Raw genomic sequence first — 14,865 nt, 5'->3', positions numbered from 1 at the left:
AAACAAAAACACAAGTGACAAACTCCAAAGGAATAACTGTGAAGCATGTGAAATAAAAAAGGCCAACTTCCTCAATATATGTGTTTGTTGTATAAGACCAACAGTTCCCTGAAACACAAGCAAAGGACCAGGAGATAGGTTTATGTTACTTTCACATGTGTAAATTAAAGGTAATACTTATGTGTACAAGAAATACAAATTAAAACCACAAGAGATACAATTTTAACCTCTGGAATTCACAAAGAGCAATATTTTATTTTATGTCATGCTAGAATACCATTTTGCTTTAGCTTTCTTGTAAAGCAACTTAGAATTATATATCATATGTAAAACTGAACCTGCTTAATTAATTTCTACACATTCACCTAGTGAAGATTCTCTCATATTCATGAAAAAGTGAATGGCACAAAACCTTCATTGAAATGTCTTTTTGCATTAGCAGAAAGCTAGACATAAATTATCACCATTTCTGAAGTTGTTAATACCTCTATAATTTAATATTACGCATTCATTAAAATAATGATGGGTGTTCATAGTTATAGAACTGGAATGGTTTCCAAGATATGTATTTCAGGAGAAAAAAATTACAATATAAAATTGATAGCATGCTATGTGGGCTCCCTCTCATCCAGGGAGGAGGTCCAAAGAACAGGGTAGAGAAGAGTGTGGCTAGGGAGTCGCTATTCAAGACTTCCAGAGAGTAAGCAGGAAGCAGGTCTGATTTTATCACACAGTTATCTAGGCAGATTATAGGCAGCCACCAATACACTTTCTTGCTAACTGTCCTTGCAGCAACCAGTCGAGGAGCAGGCAGTGGAGCAAGAGCAGGGACTGCAACACGTGGCCTCACCCACTCAGGGCTGTGCCAACAGGGTAAGTGATCTGCCCATCATGAGCCTAACATGAGGAGAGTGGCCTTCCCCTCAGATGCCCTTAACGTATGTCATGTATGCAGTACTCCATATACTTGTCCCCATAACACATTTTTTATCTGTTATCAACATACATATATAAAGAAACATTTATAAAAACATACTTGTATATACATTCAAGCTCCCCATGTATCCTAATATATTCCAGGATATGTTGGAAACGGTGGTGAATGTAGAGAAATGAAGAGTGGAGATGTGATTTTTTTTCCATTAATATCTCTATTGTATTTCTTATCTGATAATGTTTATGCTTTTTTGTATTTACAAATATAATGAGGACAAAACAACAGTACTACAGAACCTTTCAGGGAGGTTTCCTGAGGAGTTTATGTACAGTGTAATTATAATTATAAAAAAATGCATAAGATCTGCAGTTAAAAAAACAAGATTTTACCTTTCTTATTATCTTTTACTGTACATCTATCCTCTTTTTATACTTGATGGTTTCACATTTAAATTTATTTCTCTAAGAAATATGAATACATAATTTAAATAGTTCTACATGGATTTAAAAACAACCACAGTTAGTATGCAACCCCTACTCCACCTCAATTTCCTCTTCTCACAAAGTAAGATTTCGGGGCTCTTTTCGATTTCTATTTGTCAGTTTCTTAAAATTTTCCAAGTTAATTTAACATTTCCCAAAACAGTTCTTTTAAGTGCCAGTGCTGTTCCTGTGCACTTGGGATGAATCAGCAAACAAAAGATCCTCCTTCTCAAAGGTTAAAATCCCAGGAGAAAATGAAGATAGTAAGCAATGAGCCTAAAATTTGTTATGTGGTATGTTAGAAGATGATCAGTGCTACAGATGTAAGAAACCACATATTGGCATAAGAAATATCAGGTGGGTGAGGTAACGGTTAAATGCAGTGGTCCAGAGAGATCTCCTTGAAAAGATGTGATTCAGAAACCTGAAGGTAAAGAAGTTAACCAAGCATGTATCTGATGTCCAGAATTCCAGAAAAAGAACAGCCAAATCCTTATAGCAGGAGATATCTTAGTGCATTTTAATAACCATCAGGAGGCCATTAGAGGGAACCAAGAAGAGAGATACAGGAGATGCTGCCAAAATAGGAGAGTATCAGGTGGGACTCCACAGGCCATTGCAAGAACTTAGAGAATTGGGGTTTTAAAGGACGGAAGAGAGACATTATGTAACTTCATTTCAGATGAAACTGTTATGTTTAGAATTTCCTGGAATACTTGAAGTGATTAGAGCAAATAGAAGGCTACAACAGTAATTTATGTGAGTATTTAGGCTGTTCACAAACTGGGAAGCTTATAAACCATGGGAATTTATTTCTCGTAGTTCTGGAGGCTGGTAAGTCCAAGATCAAGATGCCATTAGATTTTGCATTTGGTCACGCTTTTCAGTTTACAAATAGAGGACATGCTTTTTGGTTTATAAAAGAAGACTTCTCACTCTATCCTCATATAGTAGATGAGAAAAGGCAGCTCTTTGAGCTCCTTCTTTGGGGCCTGTTCTTTAAGTACATTAATTCTATTCTCATCTAACCACATCCCTAATGTCCCACCTCATAATACTAATATATTAGTGATTAGGATTTCATCGTAGGAAAGTGAATAGGCCACAAATATTCAGTCCATAGAAGTGCGATGATAGTGATTCAGAGAGGGGTCTGATATTAATTTTAAATAATCCAGTGTTTGTTTTATATTGATAATAGAGTTCTAGCAGCTAAGCTGCGTAGTTCACTGTGATACATTTTCCTTTCTCACATAGCTTTTGGTTGTTCATTGAATTAAAAGATGTGTGTGTATGCAAGTTTATGTATAAGTATGAGTGATTTTTCTCTGTACTTTTCCTTAATATAGTCCATAAAATTATAAGGCTCCTCCCTGAATGATCAAAGACATCAAGTGATCAGCACGTTTTTTTTGGATTGGCTTTGCTAGAAGCAAAAGCTAAATTTCTTTTGCTCCAAACTGGATTCTCTTTAGATGTCTTCCTGGCCTTCACTTTTACTCCCTTCCAAGGAGATTTCCCCTATATTTCCTGTATTCAGTCCCTTGTTTCCAATTCTTTGTTTTTTTACTTCCTTACTTTTCTTTCTTTTTAGTGAAGCATGGTACCCAATATTTTCTTGAGAGTACTAGGCCAAGAATAAATACAAAAAATGAGAGCATCCATGTCAAAAAATTTCTTAATATTTCATAATATTTACTTAATTGATATTTTGTCTAAGCACAGAATTTTAAGAAAGAAATAAACATCTCTCAACATTTTAAGATTGTTGGTTCATTATAGTTTAGTTTCCATTTTTTCCCCTTAGGAACTGAAATGTCATTTTAATTACTTAGTCTTAATATGTGACTTTTCAGTCTTTACTCAAAACTTTTTATTTTATTTTATTTTTTGCTTGATTGCTCATGATTTCAATCTTACTATGCTATATTTTTGTGTCTTTCATTTGTTATGGACCAATTGACACCTTTTGAAGGTAATTTTAAATCATTCCTATATGAAAATATTATTTTCAGAAATAATCATAAAATTAAACAATAATAATGATCAGATAATAAGTTTAGTAAGAGAACATTATCTTTTATTAAACTATAAAGATGTGCTACTAGAAAAATGCAGAACAAATAATAAAACAAATAATATAAACACCAAAACATCTGCAAACATACAATTGTGTCACTAATACAGCATTTTAATTTGTTCTTCAATTTTAAAACAAAAGTCTAAAGAAAGAACAAATCTCAGTTTTAAGCATTGTAGTCAAATTCAGTTAACTATTTTAGGTAGAAATTAAAATCCACACTTACAAAAATGAAAATACCTTCTTTCATTGTTTAAATTTTAAAGACAAAGATTTTAGGTGGTCACATCAGAAGACAAATATAAGTATTTCATGTTTTTCTAATTGCTGTACTATAAGTTTATTTTTCTTTTCCATGTGAAAAATGCTTTTTTTAAAAGAACTGCCACAAAAGTTTGAAGAGAAGGAATGTTGTCAACTAGTTTATGTCCAAAACTGAGCCAAGGAAGGACAAAGAACTGCCTAAAGACACCGGAAGCTGAAACAAACTGCAGGTATCAAGATGGCTACTGGCCATTTGAACAGCAGTCTTAGGCAGCCACATTTTGAAGCATCATCAAGAGGCAGCAAATACAGCAAAGTTACTAGTCCACATCATTCCAAGGGAGATGCAGGTGTTCAATCTTTAGACATATTGTTGATGACCTATGCTCTTTTATGGCCTTCTCCCAATTGTTGCCAATGAATTACTCTATGACCTGACACTTCAAAGTGTCCTCATCTAGATAGCCTAGGACAATTCTGAAACCTCCCAGGTACTGAGTGGGAGGTTCAGAGCTCTGAAAGCCACTACTCTTAGAGAAGGTGGGTTGGGCTTAGTGTTTGTTGAACATATAAATATATAGGTTGTCATCCTTTCATGTCCCTTTGGGAGCTTGAAGTAAGAATCTGGAACAATGAAGCTAAGAAATAAAACTCACAAACAAAAATGCAGTAGAAAACATCAGTAGCAGAATCAATCAAACAAAAGAAAGAACCAGTAAGCTTAAAGTGAGGATAATTGAAAATACAAGGTGAAGTTAAAAAGAAATAGGAATAAAGAAAGCCAGGAGAACTATGGAGAACATCAAATTAACAACTTTTGGAGTTATAGGAATTCCCTTGAGAATATTCTCAGGCAGAAAGCTTATTAAAAGAGATAGTAACAGAAATCTTCACAAACCAAAGAAGGATACAAATATACAGGTATAGGAAGGTCCAATCTTACCACTAAGATTCAACTCAACTAATAATTAATCTCCCAAAGATGAAAGATATAGAAAGGATCCTGAAAGCAGCAAGAGATAAGAAACAAATAATTTAGATGTTTTTAATTCACCTGAAGGAAGACTCCTCAGCAGAAATCTTATAGCCCAGGAAATAGTAGGATATATATTCAAAGTGCTGAAGGCCCTAAACAAAATCTGCAGAAATCTTGTAGGCCAGGAGATAGTGGGGTATATATTCATAGTGCTGAAGGCCTTAAACAAAATCTGCCTATAAGAATACTGTATCCAGCAAACCTATCCTTAAGATATGACAAAGAGATAAAGACATATCCCAAACAAAAGCTAAGAGAATTTATCACCTCCAGGCCTGCCTTATAAGAAATGCTGAAAAGTCTTCAAACTGAAAGAAAGAGAAATGAATGAATAATAAGAAAACATCAGAAAGCACAAAACTCATTCAGATGTAACTATACAAATTCAGAATGTGCTCTATTATAACCATACTACATAAAATATTTATATGTTTAGTATAAACATTAAAAAAGAAAAATTAAAACTAATAATAACTACATTAGTTAAGAGGTGATATATGAAGATGTGTAATAAAATATCAAAACTTCAAAATATGAGAGAGAAGGATGGAATGCAAGTGTAGAAAATTTTTGTTATTACTCTTTTCTTTTCCTGTGTATTTACATATATTTGTAATCTAAGTTGTTACTATCAGTTCAAAATAACTTGCTATAAATGAATGACACTATTATAAGCCTCATTCCATCTACAAAAGTACAAAACTACAATAGACATACCAAATATAAAAAATAAAAAATCAGTAGAGAAAATCACTTAATCACAAATAAAAACTATGGGAGAAGGAGAAAGATAAAGAAACTAACACAAAACTAGAAAAAAGTCACCTATGGCTTACATATTGAAAATTACCTTAACTGTGAGTAAATTAAATTCTCCAATTAGAGGACACAGAGTAATGGAACAGATAGAAAAGCAAGACCTAACTACATACAGCTTATAAAAAACTCAAACTGTATAGACTGAAATGTGTAGACTGAAAGTGAATGTATGGGAAAAGATAGTTTATGAAAATGGAATCAGAAGAACAGGAGTAGATAACTACATTTAGATCAGTTAAAAAATACTTTAAATCATAATTGGCAAAAAAAAAAAAAAAGACAAGTTAGTATCTGGGATCAGTGGCATGTGCCAGGAGGTTAAAGTAGGAGGATCACAAATTCATAGCCAAACTCAGAAACCTGGTGAGGCCCTAAGCAATGCAGTGAGATCCTGTCTCAAAACAAAACAAAACTAAACAAATAATAAAATTTAAAAATGGGCTGGATATGTGGCACAGTGATTAAGCACCCTTGAATTCAAACCCTAATACCAAAAACAAAAAGATAAAAGGAGTCTTTATATGATGATATAGATATAGGGATTATAATACATAGCAAGGATGTAACAATGTGAAATTCACATTCACTCAGTATCAAAGCCCCTAAGTGTATAAACAAAATATTAATATAACTAAAGGGAGGGATTTATTTCAACACAGTAATAGTAGAGTACTTTCATTCACTGTTTTCCACTATGGATATATATTTTAGAAAAAAAATTGACAAGGAAATAGCAGGATTAAACTGTATCCTAGACTAAATCTAGCACACATCTACAACATATACATAACTGCTATAGAATTTTGTTAGTACAAGAAATGTTCTCCAAGATAGATCCTATGAGAGGTCATAAACAAGTCTCAACAAATTTAAAAAATTAAAATCATATTGAGTATCTTTTCTGACCATAATGAAATAAAACTAGAAATCAATAAGAAAATTTTGAAATGTAGAAACACATGGAAATTAAATAACACAAGCCTGGGCAATCAGTGGGTCAGTGAAGACATCAAAAAAACATTCAAAATTTCTTGAAACAAATGATAACAGATACAGTTACAGATAATATAACTTTGAGAACTCCCATACCACTACTCCCTGATGAAGACAATGACTCAAGAGAGAAAATGACAGTGGAAGAGAGCTTTACTGGCAACAAGTTGGCAAGTTGTAAGATGGAGACATTTGTCTCTCCTCACCAAAAAAAAAAGAAAGAACCATCTTGCTTAGGGGTTCCAGATACAAGGCTTATGTAGAGACTTGGGGTGAGTATATGTTTAGTCTAAAGAAGTGGATTCAGAGGTGATCATAAATTTCCTGGTTAGTCTGCTTTTCTCATGTACATACTGCTGTCATCTGAAGGTCACCAGATATTTTGGATTCTGTAATTCTAAAGAAAAGTCAGTGGTTGGAAAGTTCCTATATTTTCAGAAATAGCTAGCCTTGCAGTTAATCATTAAGATATAAAACAAGGGAAGAGAGCAAAAAGTAACTTTTGCAAAGAGACAGTTTTAACTCTTTAGGTGACTGGAGAAATACATCATACCAAAACCTATGTGACACAGAAAAACTAATAACAAGAGGCAAGTTTATAGCATCAAAACCAGCATTCAAAATATTGAAAGGTCTCAGGTCTCATTAAATCTCAAGGAATTAGAAAAAATTAAGTCAAATGAAAAGTTAAACAAAAGAAAACCGTAATGAAGATCATAGCAGAAATAAATGAAAAAGATTTAAAAAAATTAAGAAAACCCATTAATCTATATAATTAGTATGCACTAATAAAAAAGAAAAAAAACATAAAAGATCAATAAAATGAATAACTGTTTTTGAAAAGATAAACACAAATAATAAACTCTTAAACTAACAAGAAAAAAAAAAGAAGATTCATATAAATAAAATCAGAAACCAAAGGAGACATTCCAACTGATACCACAGAAATATGAAGGATCATTAGATACTATTACGTACTGTTATGTACTATTAATCTTCTTTTCATTGTTGTGAGCAAAATAACTGACAGGAACAGCTTATTTTGGGTTCATGGTTTCAGAGGTCCAGTCCATGATTATACTAGTTCCATTGCTGTGGCCCTGAGGTGAGGCAGAACATCATGGCAGAAATATGGTGGAGAAAATGTGCTCAGCCTATGGCAGCCAGGAAGAGAAGAGAAGAGAAGAGAAGAGAGGAGAAGAGAAGAGAAGAGAGAAACAAAAAAAACCAAGGAGCTAGAAACAAAATATAATCCTCAAGAGCACACCCTAGTGACATCCTTTCTCGAGGTGTGCCCCAACTGCTTATAGTTAACACTCTGTAAACTGTTTGAATTTTTAATCCATTAAATGAATTAACATATTGATTAGGTTACATGTGTCAAAATTTAATCATTTTGTAGTGGCACTCCCTTTCTCCAAAGAAAAGTTTTAATTGGGCTTCTTCAGAAATCTTCACCATGGCTGATTTTAGGACCCTCAGCAAAAGAGTCCCTACAAAAGAGTTCAATGTAGATAAACTTCCTATTTTCATGTTGCCCTTTCTTACTTGGCCACTGGCTGGGAAGAAATCAGCACTTGTGTAAACAAGGCCTCTGGCCTTGAGCTGAGGCTTCACAGAGACATCTACATTTGTAAGTTAAGAGAAGTTACCAATTGGGCTCCATGGTAACAGCTGGCAGGGGGAGGAAAGAAAAGGGAGAAGAAGCTCTCCCCTTCTCAAGTGTTGCACTTGAAGGGTTAACTTACCCAGAACAGTGAAAGAAAAAAGCTGCTTTTATGTGAACTTCCACAGACTGTGAACTTCTGAGCCCCTCCCCTTACATGCTGGGTATAAAATTCTGAAACTACCTGAACTTGTGCTTCAGGAGATTGATTACAGCAAAAGTTGTGCACTCTGAACCTGGCTGCAGCCAAATAAAACTGTTTCCTGCTATCTTCGGTGCCTTGCCTCATTTGTCCCTACAACAATTTTACCTTTAAACATTCCTATATTGCCTTATGAGCTTTTTGGGTATATTAATATCCAAACAATAAGAGGTAAAAATATATGCCAACAAATTTGGTAACCTAAAAGGAATGAATAAATTCTTGGACACATACATCTTATCAAGATAGAATCATGAAAAACAAATCTAACAAACCAACAATTAGTAACCACATTGAATTTGTAACAAAAATTCTCTGATTAAAGAAAATTTATGGACCATGTTTTTTTTTCCTTTTTGTTTGCTTCTCTGCTTATGTTATAATATTCTCTGTGTTGGAAGCTTTACATAGAAGTGAGATGATGTAATCACAAGAAAATTGATAGAGAATGCCTTGACTTAAGTTTGCTAAATGGGGTTTCATGACAGGGTGATAAATGCATTTGGTTAGAGTACAACAAATGTCAGTATTCTTTGGGTATTTTTAAACAGGTCTTGATTCCACATTCTCCATTAGCACTTCTATAGCTCTACCTATATAGTTATAAGAATGGCTTCCTGTGTTTTGAGATCAAGATGAGGAAAATACTTGGGAAGGATGCCATATGCAGCATCTAATACAATTCTTTGCTTATTGATGTGACACAGTCAAATCTCAGTTGTGTTAGTGTCTGGAATCTCCCTGATCTCACCTCTTTAAGGATGACAACTATTCTTATCTGCTTTGATATTAGAATAGCCCTCATCTGATTGTGTGGCTTGGAGAAAAGCTTTTTTTTTTTTTAGTTGTTCTTGTTTGGCAGAAATTTAAATTGTTCTTATTTTAGTGTCACTCCACAGTCTGATTTCTAAGACATACAATATTTACCATTCTAAACCTCTGTTGATACTCCAGGGTTCTATACTAGAAATTTTATTTATTCTTACTGGCTTCTCCATTTCCATGTCAGAATCCTCTAAAAGCAGTTTTTTTTTTTTTTCATCCTCTTTTCCCCTTCTTGAAGCCATTTACTACCTTTCATTAATTTTGCATATGACAAAAGCTTATTTGTCCTGTCTCTACTGTTAGCTTCTCTTCAGTCCTATTAGTCCTTAATACATTTGTAGCCTTTTTTAATGTAGTGGAATTTTAATACCTTTTATAAAGGAATAGGAACAATCACTTCTGTTTAATTTAACCTGTTTCATCATAACTACTTATTATGATTTAAACTATTTATGTTGCTGATTTTTAAGATTAAATGAGAACATTTCAATAAAGATTTATATGTTCACAGTATAAAAATGTAAGATGCCATATAACTTTTATTCCTGATGTATATCATTAGAAGCCAATGAACTGATTTTCATCCTTCAGAAATGTGACTTCTGATCCTTATCACATTCACATTCTCATGAGAGATGCATTTTTCTTTCCTCAAATACATTTATAGTTTTATCTCTATGCCTATAAAATAATACTCAGTAGTTTGTTGATCCATAGTTAGTATGATCTTCTCAATCAATGTACTTGCATTCTTGTTTCACTGTGCATTTTGTATAACCTTATATTGGTTTTAACTTTTTCTTAAATCATGAAATATCTTTTATAGTAATATTATAAATTACTTGTTGGCAGTGCCAGCATCAGCACTATATATTACTTGTTGGCAGTGCCACAATAATAAACATAGCATGGTTCATAAGTTCTTACTGATTGAATAACAAATGAACATATTGTTGATATATTGATCTGTGATTTGACCCATCAGTCCTTTGCTCACATGATTTTTAGATAATTCTTAAAGGTCAGTAATCACTAGTTCACTGTCTTTCATGTAAACTTATTTTTCATTCATTTCATGTGAGGAATTTTGTGAAACCCAAAGAATAACTGAAGATAATAGAAAAAGACACTCATAGGTTTAAAAATTAAATATAATACAAATTAAAATATGGATGATCATGTAGATGAGACTTGAACCTTGATAGTATAGCTTTTCAGGAGAACATGGCCAGTCAGGGCATACCTGGTATAGGTATAGTAGGTAAACCCACCTGGTAGATTGGGAGGTTAACTAGATGTATGACTAAAAATGAAGTGTGCTACACAATGTTTGGTAAGAATATCTTTAAGTTTTAAGGTAATGTGAGAAATAAATTTCCCCTCATATTATGGAAATGGAAAATCACAGAAATCAAAGCAAAAAACATGTGAGAATTTTGTAACAAATATTAGCTCACAACTGAGTCAAAATCATTATATTGCAATACACTATTTTTGTCCTGTCTATAAAAAAGAGACACGTTTATATAAGCAATAAACAAATATGTTTTACATGTCAAAAGCAGAATTCATTTGATTATTGCAAGTGAACTTGGTAGAGAATTAATAGCAACTAGTGACTGCTCGAATAATTTAGGCCTGGAAAACATATGTATATTTGCCATCAAGGCTACTTGATCTGGGCTGGGGATGTGCCTCAAGTGGTGGCGTGCTTGCCTGGCATGCGTGTGGCCCAGGTTCGATCCTCAGCACCACATACAAACAAAGATGTTGTGTCTGCCGAGAACTGGAAAATACATATTAAAAATTCTCTCTCTCTCTCTCTCTCTCTCTCTCTCTCTCTCTCTCTCTCTCTCTCAGAAAAAAAAAGGCTACTTGATCTGACATCAATGGTTTATTAATGCATAAGTGACATATACTGAGTTCTTACTACATGTCTTCTAACCTCTGAAATGCCACAAACTTTGAGGTTTTCCTAATGTTAGAAACACAATAACTGAGACTCTGGTCTCTCCTGGTTCAAACACATTTTTTTCCTACTACATTTACAGTAACTGTCCTTTCAAAAATAACACTTTTAACTTTATTATCACCATTAAAAACAAATGTACCATGCATTACATAACTTAGTGAAGGAAAAGAATCATATTTTTCCATATTACAAAGAAAAGGTAAGAATTAACTTATTTTATATTATTTTCTATTAGATTTTCAAGGTATTGTTTTTCCAAGCAGGTGTAAACACAAGCAGATAAATAATTTTAGACTAGATACCAATTTTTATGGGATCAAATTTTAAAAAAGAAGCCTAAATTAGACTCCTCATAGAGGGAATATTATGACCAGGAAAGTAGACTTTTGAAAACATACTAATTGATATTGATTGATCATTTATTATCAGTTACTGCATTTATGTTGCACTTAAAATCTTTTAATTAATAATGAAGGTCATTACTTTTTTAAGTAGTTTAATTATAAGGTATAATTTGGAGTTAAAATCTATAAATGGATATTAGTTTGAAACCAATTAATGGGAGACAATAAAACTTATTCTCAAAGACATGACAATACATTTTCTTGAAACAAAACCCCAAATGAAAATTTTCATTCTGTACATGAGGGTAGGTTAATTATTGATATACAAGAAAAGCACAACACCAATGGGTTTCCTTATTCATGCATTTTAAATATCTAAGTGCATTTTATTCTTACATTTACAAATTTTTAATGTTTTAGATAACAGCATGAAAGTTTGAATCTACTGAGATGTTGCTTGCAATTTGAAATATTGTGTATACTTATATATAAAAAATAACCCAATGTATGACTCGTCTGACAGATTTTTAAGATCAATAAAGGCTTATAATCAACATGCTGTTAGAAGAGAGGGGGGCAAGCCAACCTCTCAATACTGTCTTGTTGCTGGCTTGTTTTTTCAGTGGTATCAATAGTGATTTTTGGAGCAAACCATGTGACTTCAGCCTATTTAGTGAAGATCAGATACCACAATCATCAAGAGGGACAGAGGAGCTGTGCAAAGGGGAGTAGGCAGATGATGTCAAATGTTAAAAGATGAACTTTGCATTCTATTTTGGTATGGATACAAACAGACCAATGAAGGGAAGAAATTATAAATAGGAACAAAACTGCAATCAAATCAAGACATAATAACAAAATTAAATTCTTTTAATATTGCATATATAGTTGTTTAGCCATACTCTAAGATCAATTCTTTAAGAGCAGAAATTTATACCCAATTTATCTGCTTCAGATATCACCTTTCTTTTTTGTTACAGTAAGGTCTTGTATACAAAGCTGATTACTTTTTAAATCATACATAAACTTGGATACAAAAAAGTTCAATAAAATTGCATTAGCTCAAAAAGGAAGTTGTGGAATTCAAAATCCAAATTCTCAAATTTTTTCACAATAGCTTTTACTGTGACAAAAGAGGAAAGGTTTTTTTTTGTTTTGTTTTGTTTTGAGGAAATTAATTTCAGGAACTGTTAGAATATTAATGGGAAGAGCTATAACATAGAGACATGAGGAAAAACAGTTACAAAGCACATCATACAAATGGTAAAAAAATCTGGGCACAGAGCTGCACACCTATACTCGAAGTTACTTGAGAGGTGGATGCAGAAGGGTCACAAGTTCAAGGCCCACCTGGGCAACTTAAACAGACCCTGTCTCAAAATAAAATAAAAAGGGCTGAGGATGTAGCTCAATGATAAGAGTTTTTACCTGGCATGAACAAGGTCCTGGGTTCCAGTACTACAAGAAACTGAAAACCAAAATGGGATATAAAGAAGGAATAAAGGATGGAATAAAAAGGATGGCAGGAGGTGACAAAAGAAGAAATGAAGTAAGAAACGGTTAGAAATGGAAATTTTTAGGAAAATGGACATCAAAGAGTGTGGGAAAATAATGCCTATAAAGGGGCCCAAAAGAAGCCTGAAAAAAGATTGGAGAGGACAGATAGTTGTGAGGCCATGTGAAGTACAATCATGCAAACTGTGGAGGTTCCAGCTGTGCTTTTAGGCTGGTGAAGGACTATATGAGATGATATTTAAGAGACTTGTGATGAAAAATTGACCAGTCTGTATTTTGCTTCATTTTTTACACACGTAGGTCTCTGTGGCATATTCTTCCCAGTGCACCTTTAACTTCTTTATTCCTCAAGGTGTAAATGAGAGGATTGAGGGTTGGGGTGATGACCCTGTAAAAGAGGGAGATGAATTTTCCATAAGTGTGGGCATAGGAGCTGTTGGGCTGGATGTAGTTGGCTGTGATGCTCCCATAGAAGAGGGATATTACTGTCAAGTGGGATCCACATGTCCCCATGGCTTTCTGCCAGGCCTGCACTGACTTGGTGCTTATAACTGCCTTGACTATGTGTCCATAGGACATCAATATCAGTGCCAAGGGCAAAAGGAGCAAGATCAATGAAGTAATTAAGAGCTGGATCTCATTGGCATGGATGTCCACACATGCAAGCTTAATCATGGAGGGGACCTCACAGAAGAAATGATGGAGCCGTCGGTGTCCACAGCGAGGCAGCCAGAGGGTGACAGTGCCCTGGATGAGAGCATTTCCTGCTCCACTCAGCCATGCAAACCCTGCCAGAACCTGGCACAAGCATGGGTTCATTACAGCTGTATAGTGGAGAGGTCTGCACACTGCAGCATAGTGGTCAAAAGCCATCACAGCCAAGAGAACACATTCAGTGGATCCCAATGCCAGGGAGACATAGAGCTGGATCGCACAACCCAGGGATGTGATGGTCTTGGCTGGTCCTTTGAGGTTCCATAGCAGCTGAAGGACAATACTGGTGGTAAAACAGATGTCCACTAGGGAGAGGTGAGTAAGGAAAATGTACATGGGTATTTTGAGTTTAGGGTCTATGGAAGAAACCAGAATAATTAGTGAATTTCCCACAAAGGTAAGAAGGTAGGATATCAAAACAGCCACAAAGAGTATCTTTTCCAGCTGGGGCTGGTCTGAGAAGCCCACCAGAATGAAGTCTTCTTTGGCACTGCTATTGGTCATGCCCATTACCTTGTTCAGACAAGAAGGAAAACATTACAAGAATTAAAGAGAGTATAATGTGTTGGTCACTAATGACAACATCAAAATTTATAAAATAACTCTTTGAAATCCTCACTCAGACAAATTACAGTGACTCACAGAATAAATTTCGGTGCAGTGTCCTTCAAAAGTTGCAGAAGATGTTGTTAAAGACTTTCTACAGAGAGGCACCTGGAGCTTATTCTGGAAACAAAGGTTTTCCTTGAGAAAGAACTATTAGAAGCTGAGATAAAATCTTCCACAGAAGGACAAAAAAAAAAAAAAGAAAGAAAATGCCAAAGGATAAAAATACATTAAATTCGTTAAATGCTTATAAAGAATCATTCAAATTAAGTGGAAAAAAAATTCAATAAAATAAATATTTAATATAACAAATTATGCATACATAGTATTTCCAGTCTTCAAGCATAAACTTTGAGTTGGGCATTCTTTTTTGATGATTTTCTTTATATGAATGACTTTTGGGTTATGGA

The 14,865-nt window shown here is 34.0% G+C and overlaps 1 protein-coding gene across 1 annotated transcript; it reads right to left on the bottom strand.

The window, feature by feature from the left end:
• Positions 1-13,423: 13,423 nt before the first annotated feature.
• Positions 13,424-14,359, bottom strand: LOC124095282 (olfactory receptor 2G3-like). The gene has a single exon (XM_046448446.1). It carries the CDS (start codon positions 14,357-14,359, stop codon positions 13,424-13,426), a length of 936 nt encoding a protein of 311 aa, XP_046304402.1.
• Positions 14,360-14,865: the final 506 nt, after the last annotated feature.

The sequence above is a fragment of the Marmota monax genome, unplaced genomic scaffold, assembly GCF_021218885.2.
Source record: "Marmota monax isolate L192 unplaced genomic scaffold, Marmota_monax_Labrador192_F-V1.1 WCK01_AAM20220418_F8-fsc00534, whole genome shotgun sequence".
Classification (NCBI taxonomy): Eukaryota; Metazoa; Chordata; class Mammalia; order Rodentia; family Sciuridae; genus Marmota; species Marmota monax.
Note: the sequence above shows the minus strand (reverse complement) of the source record. Positions and strands in the feature narration are given on the sequence as shown.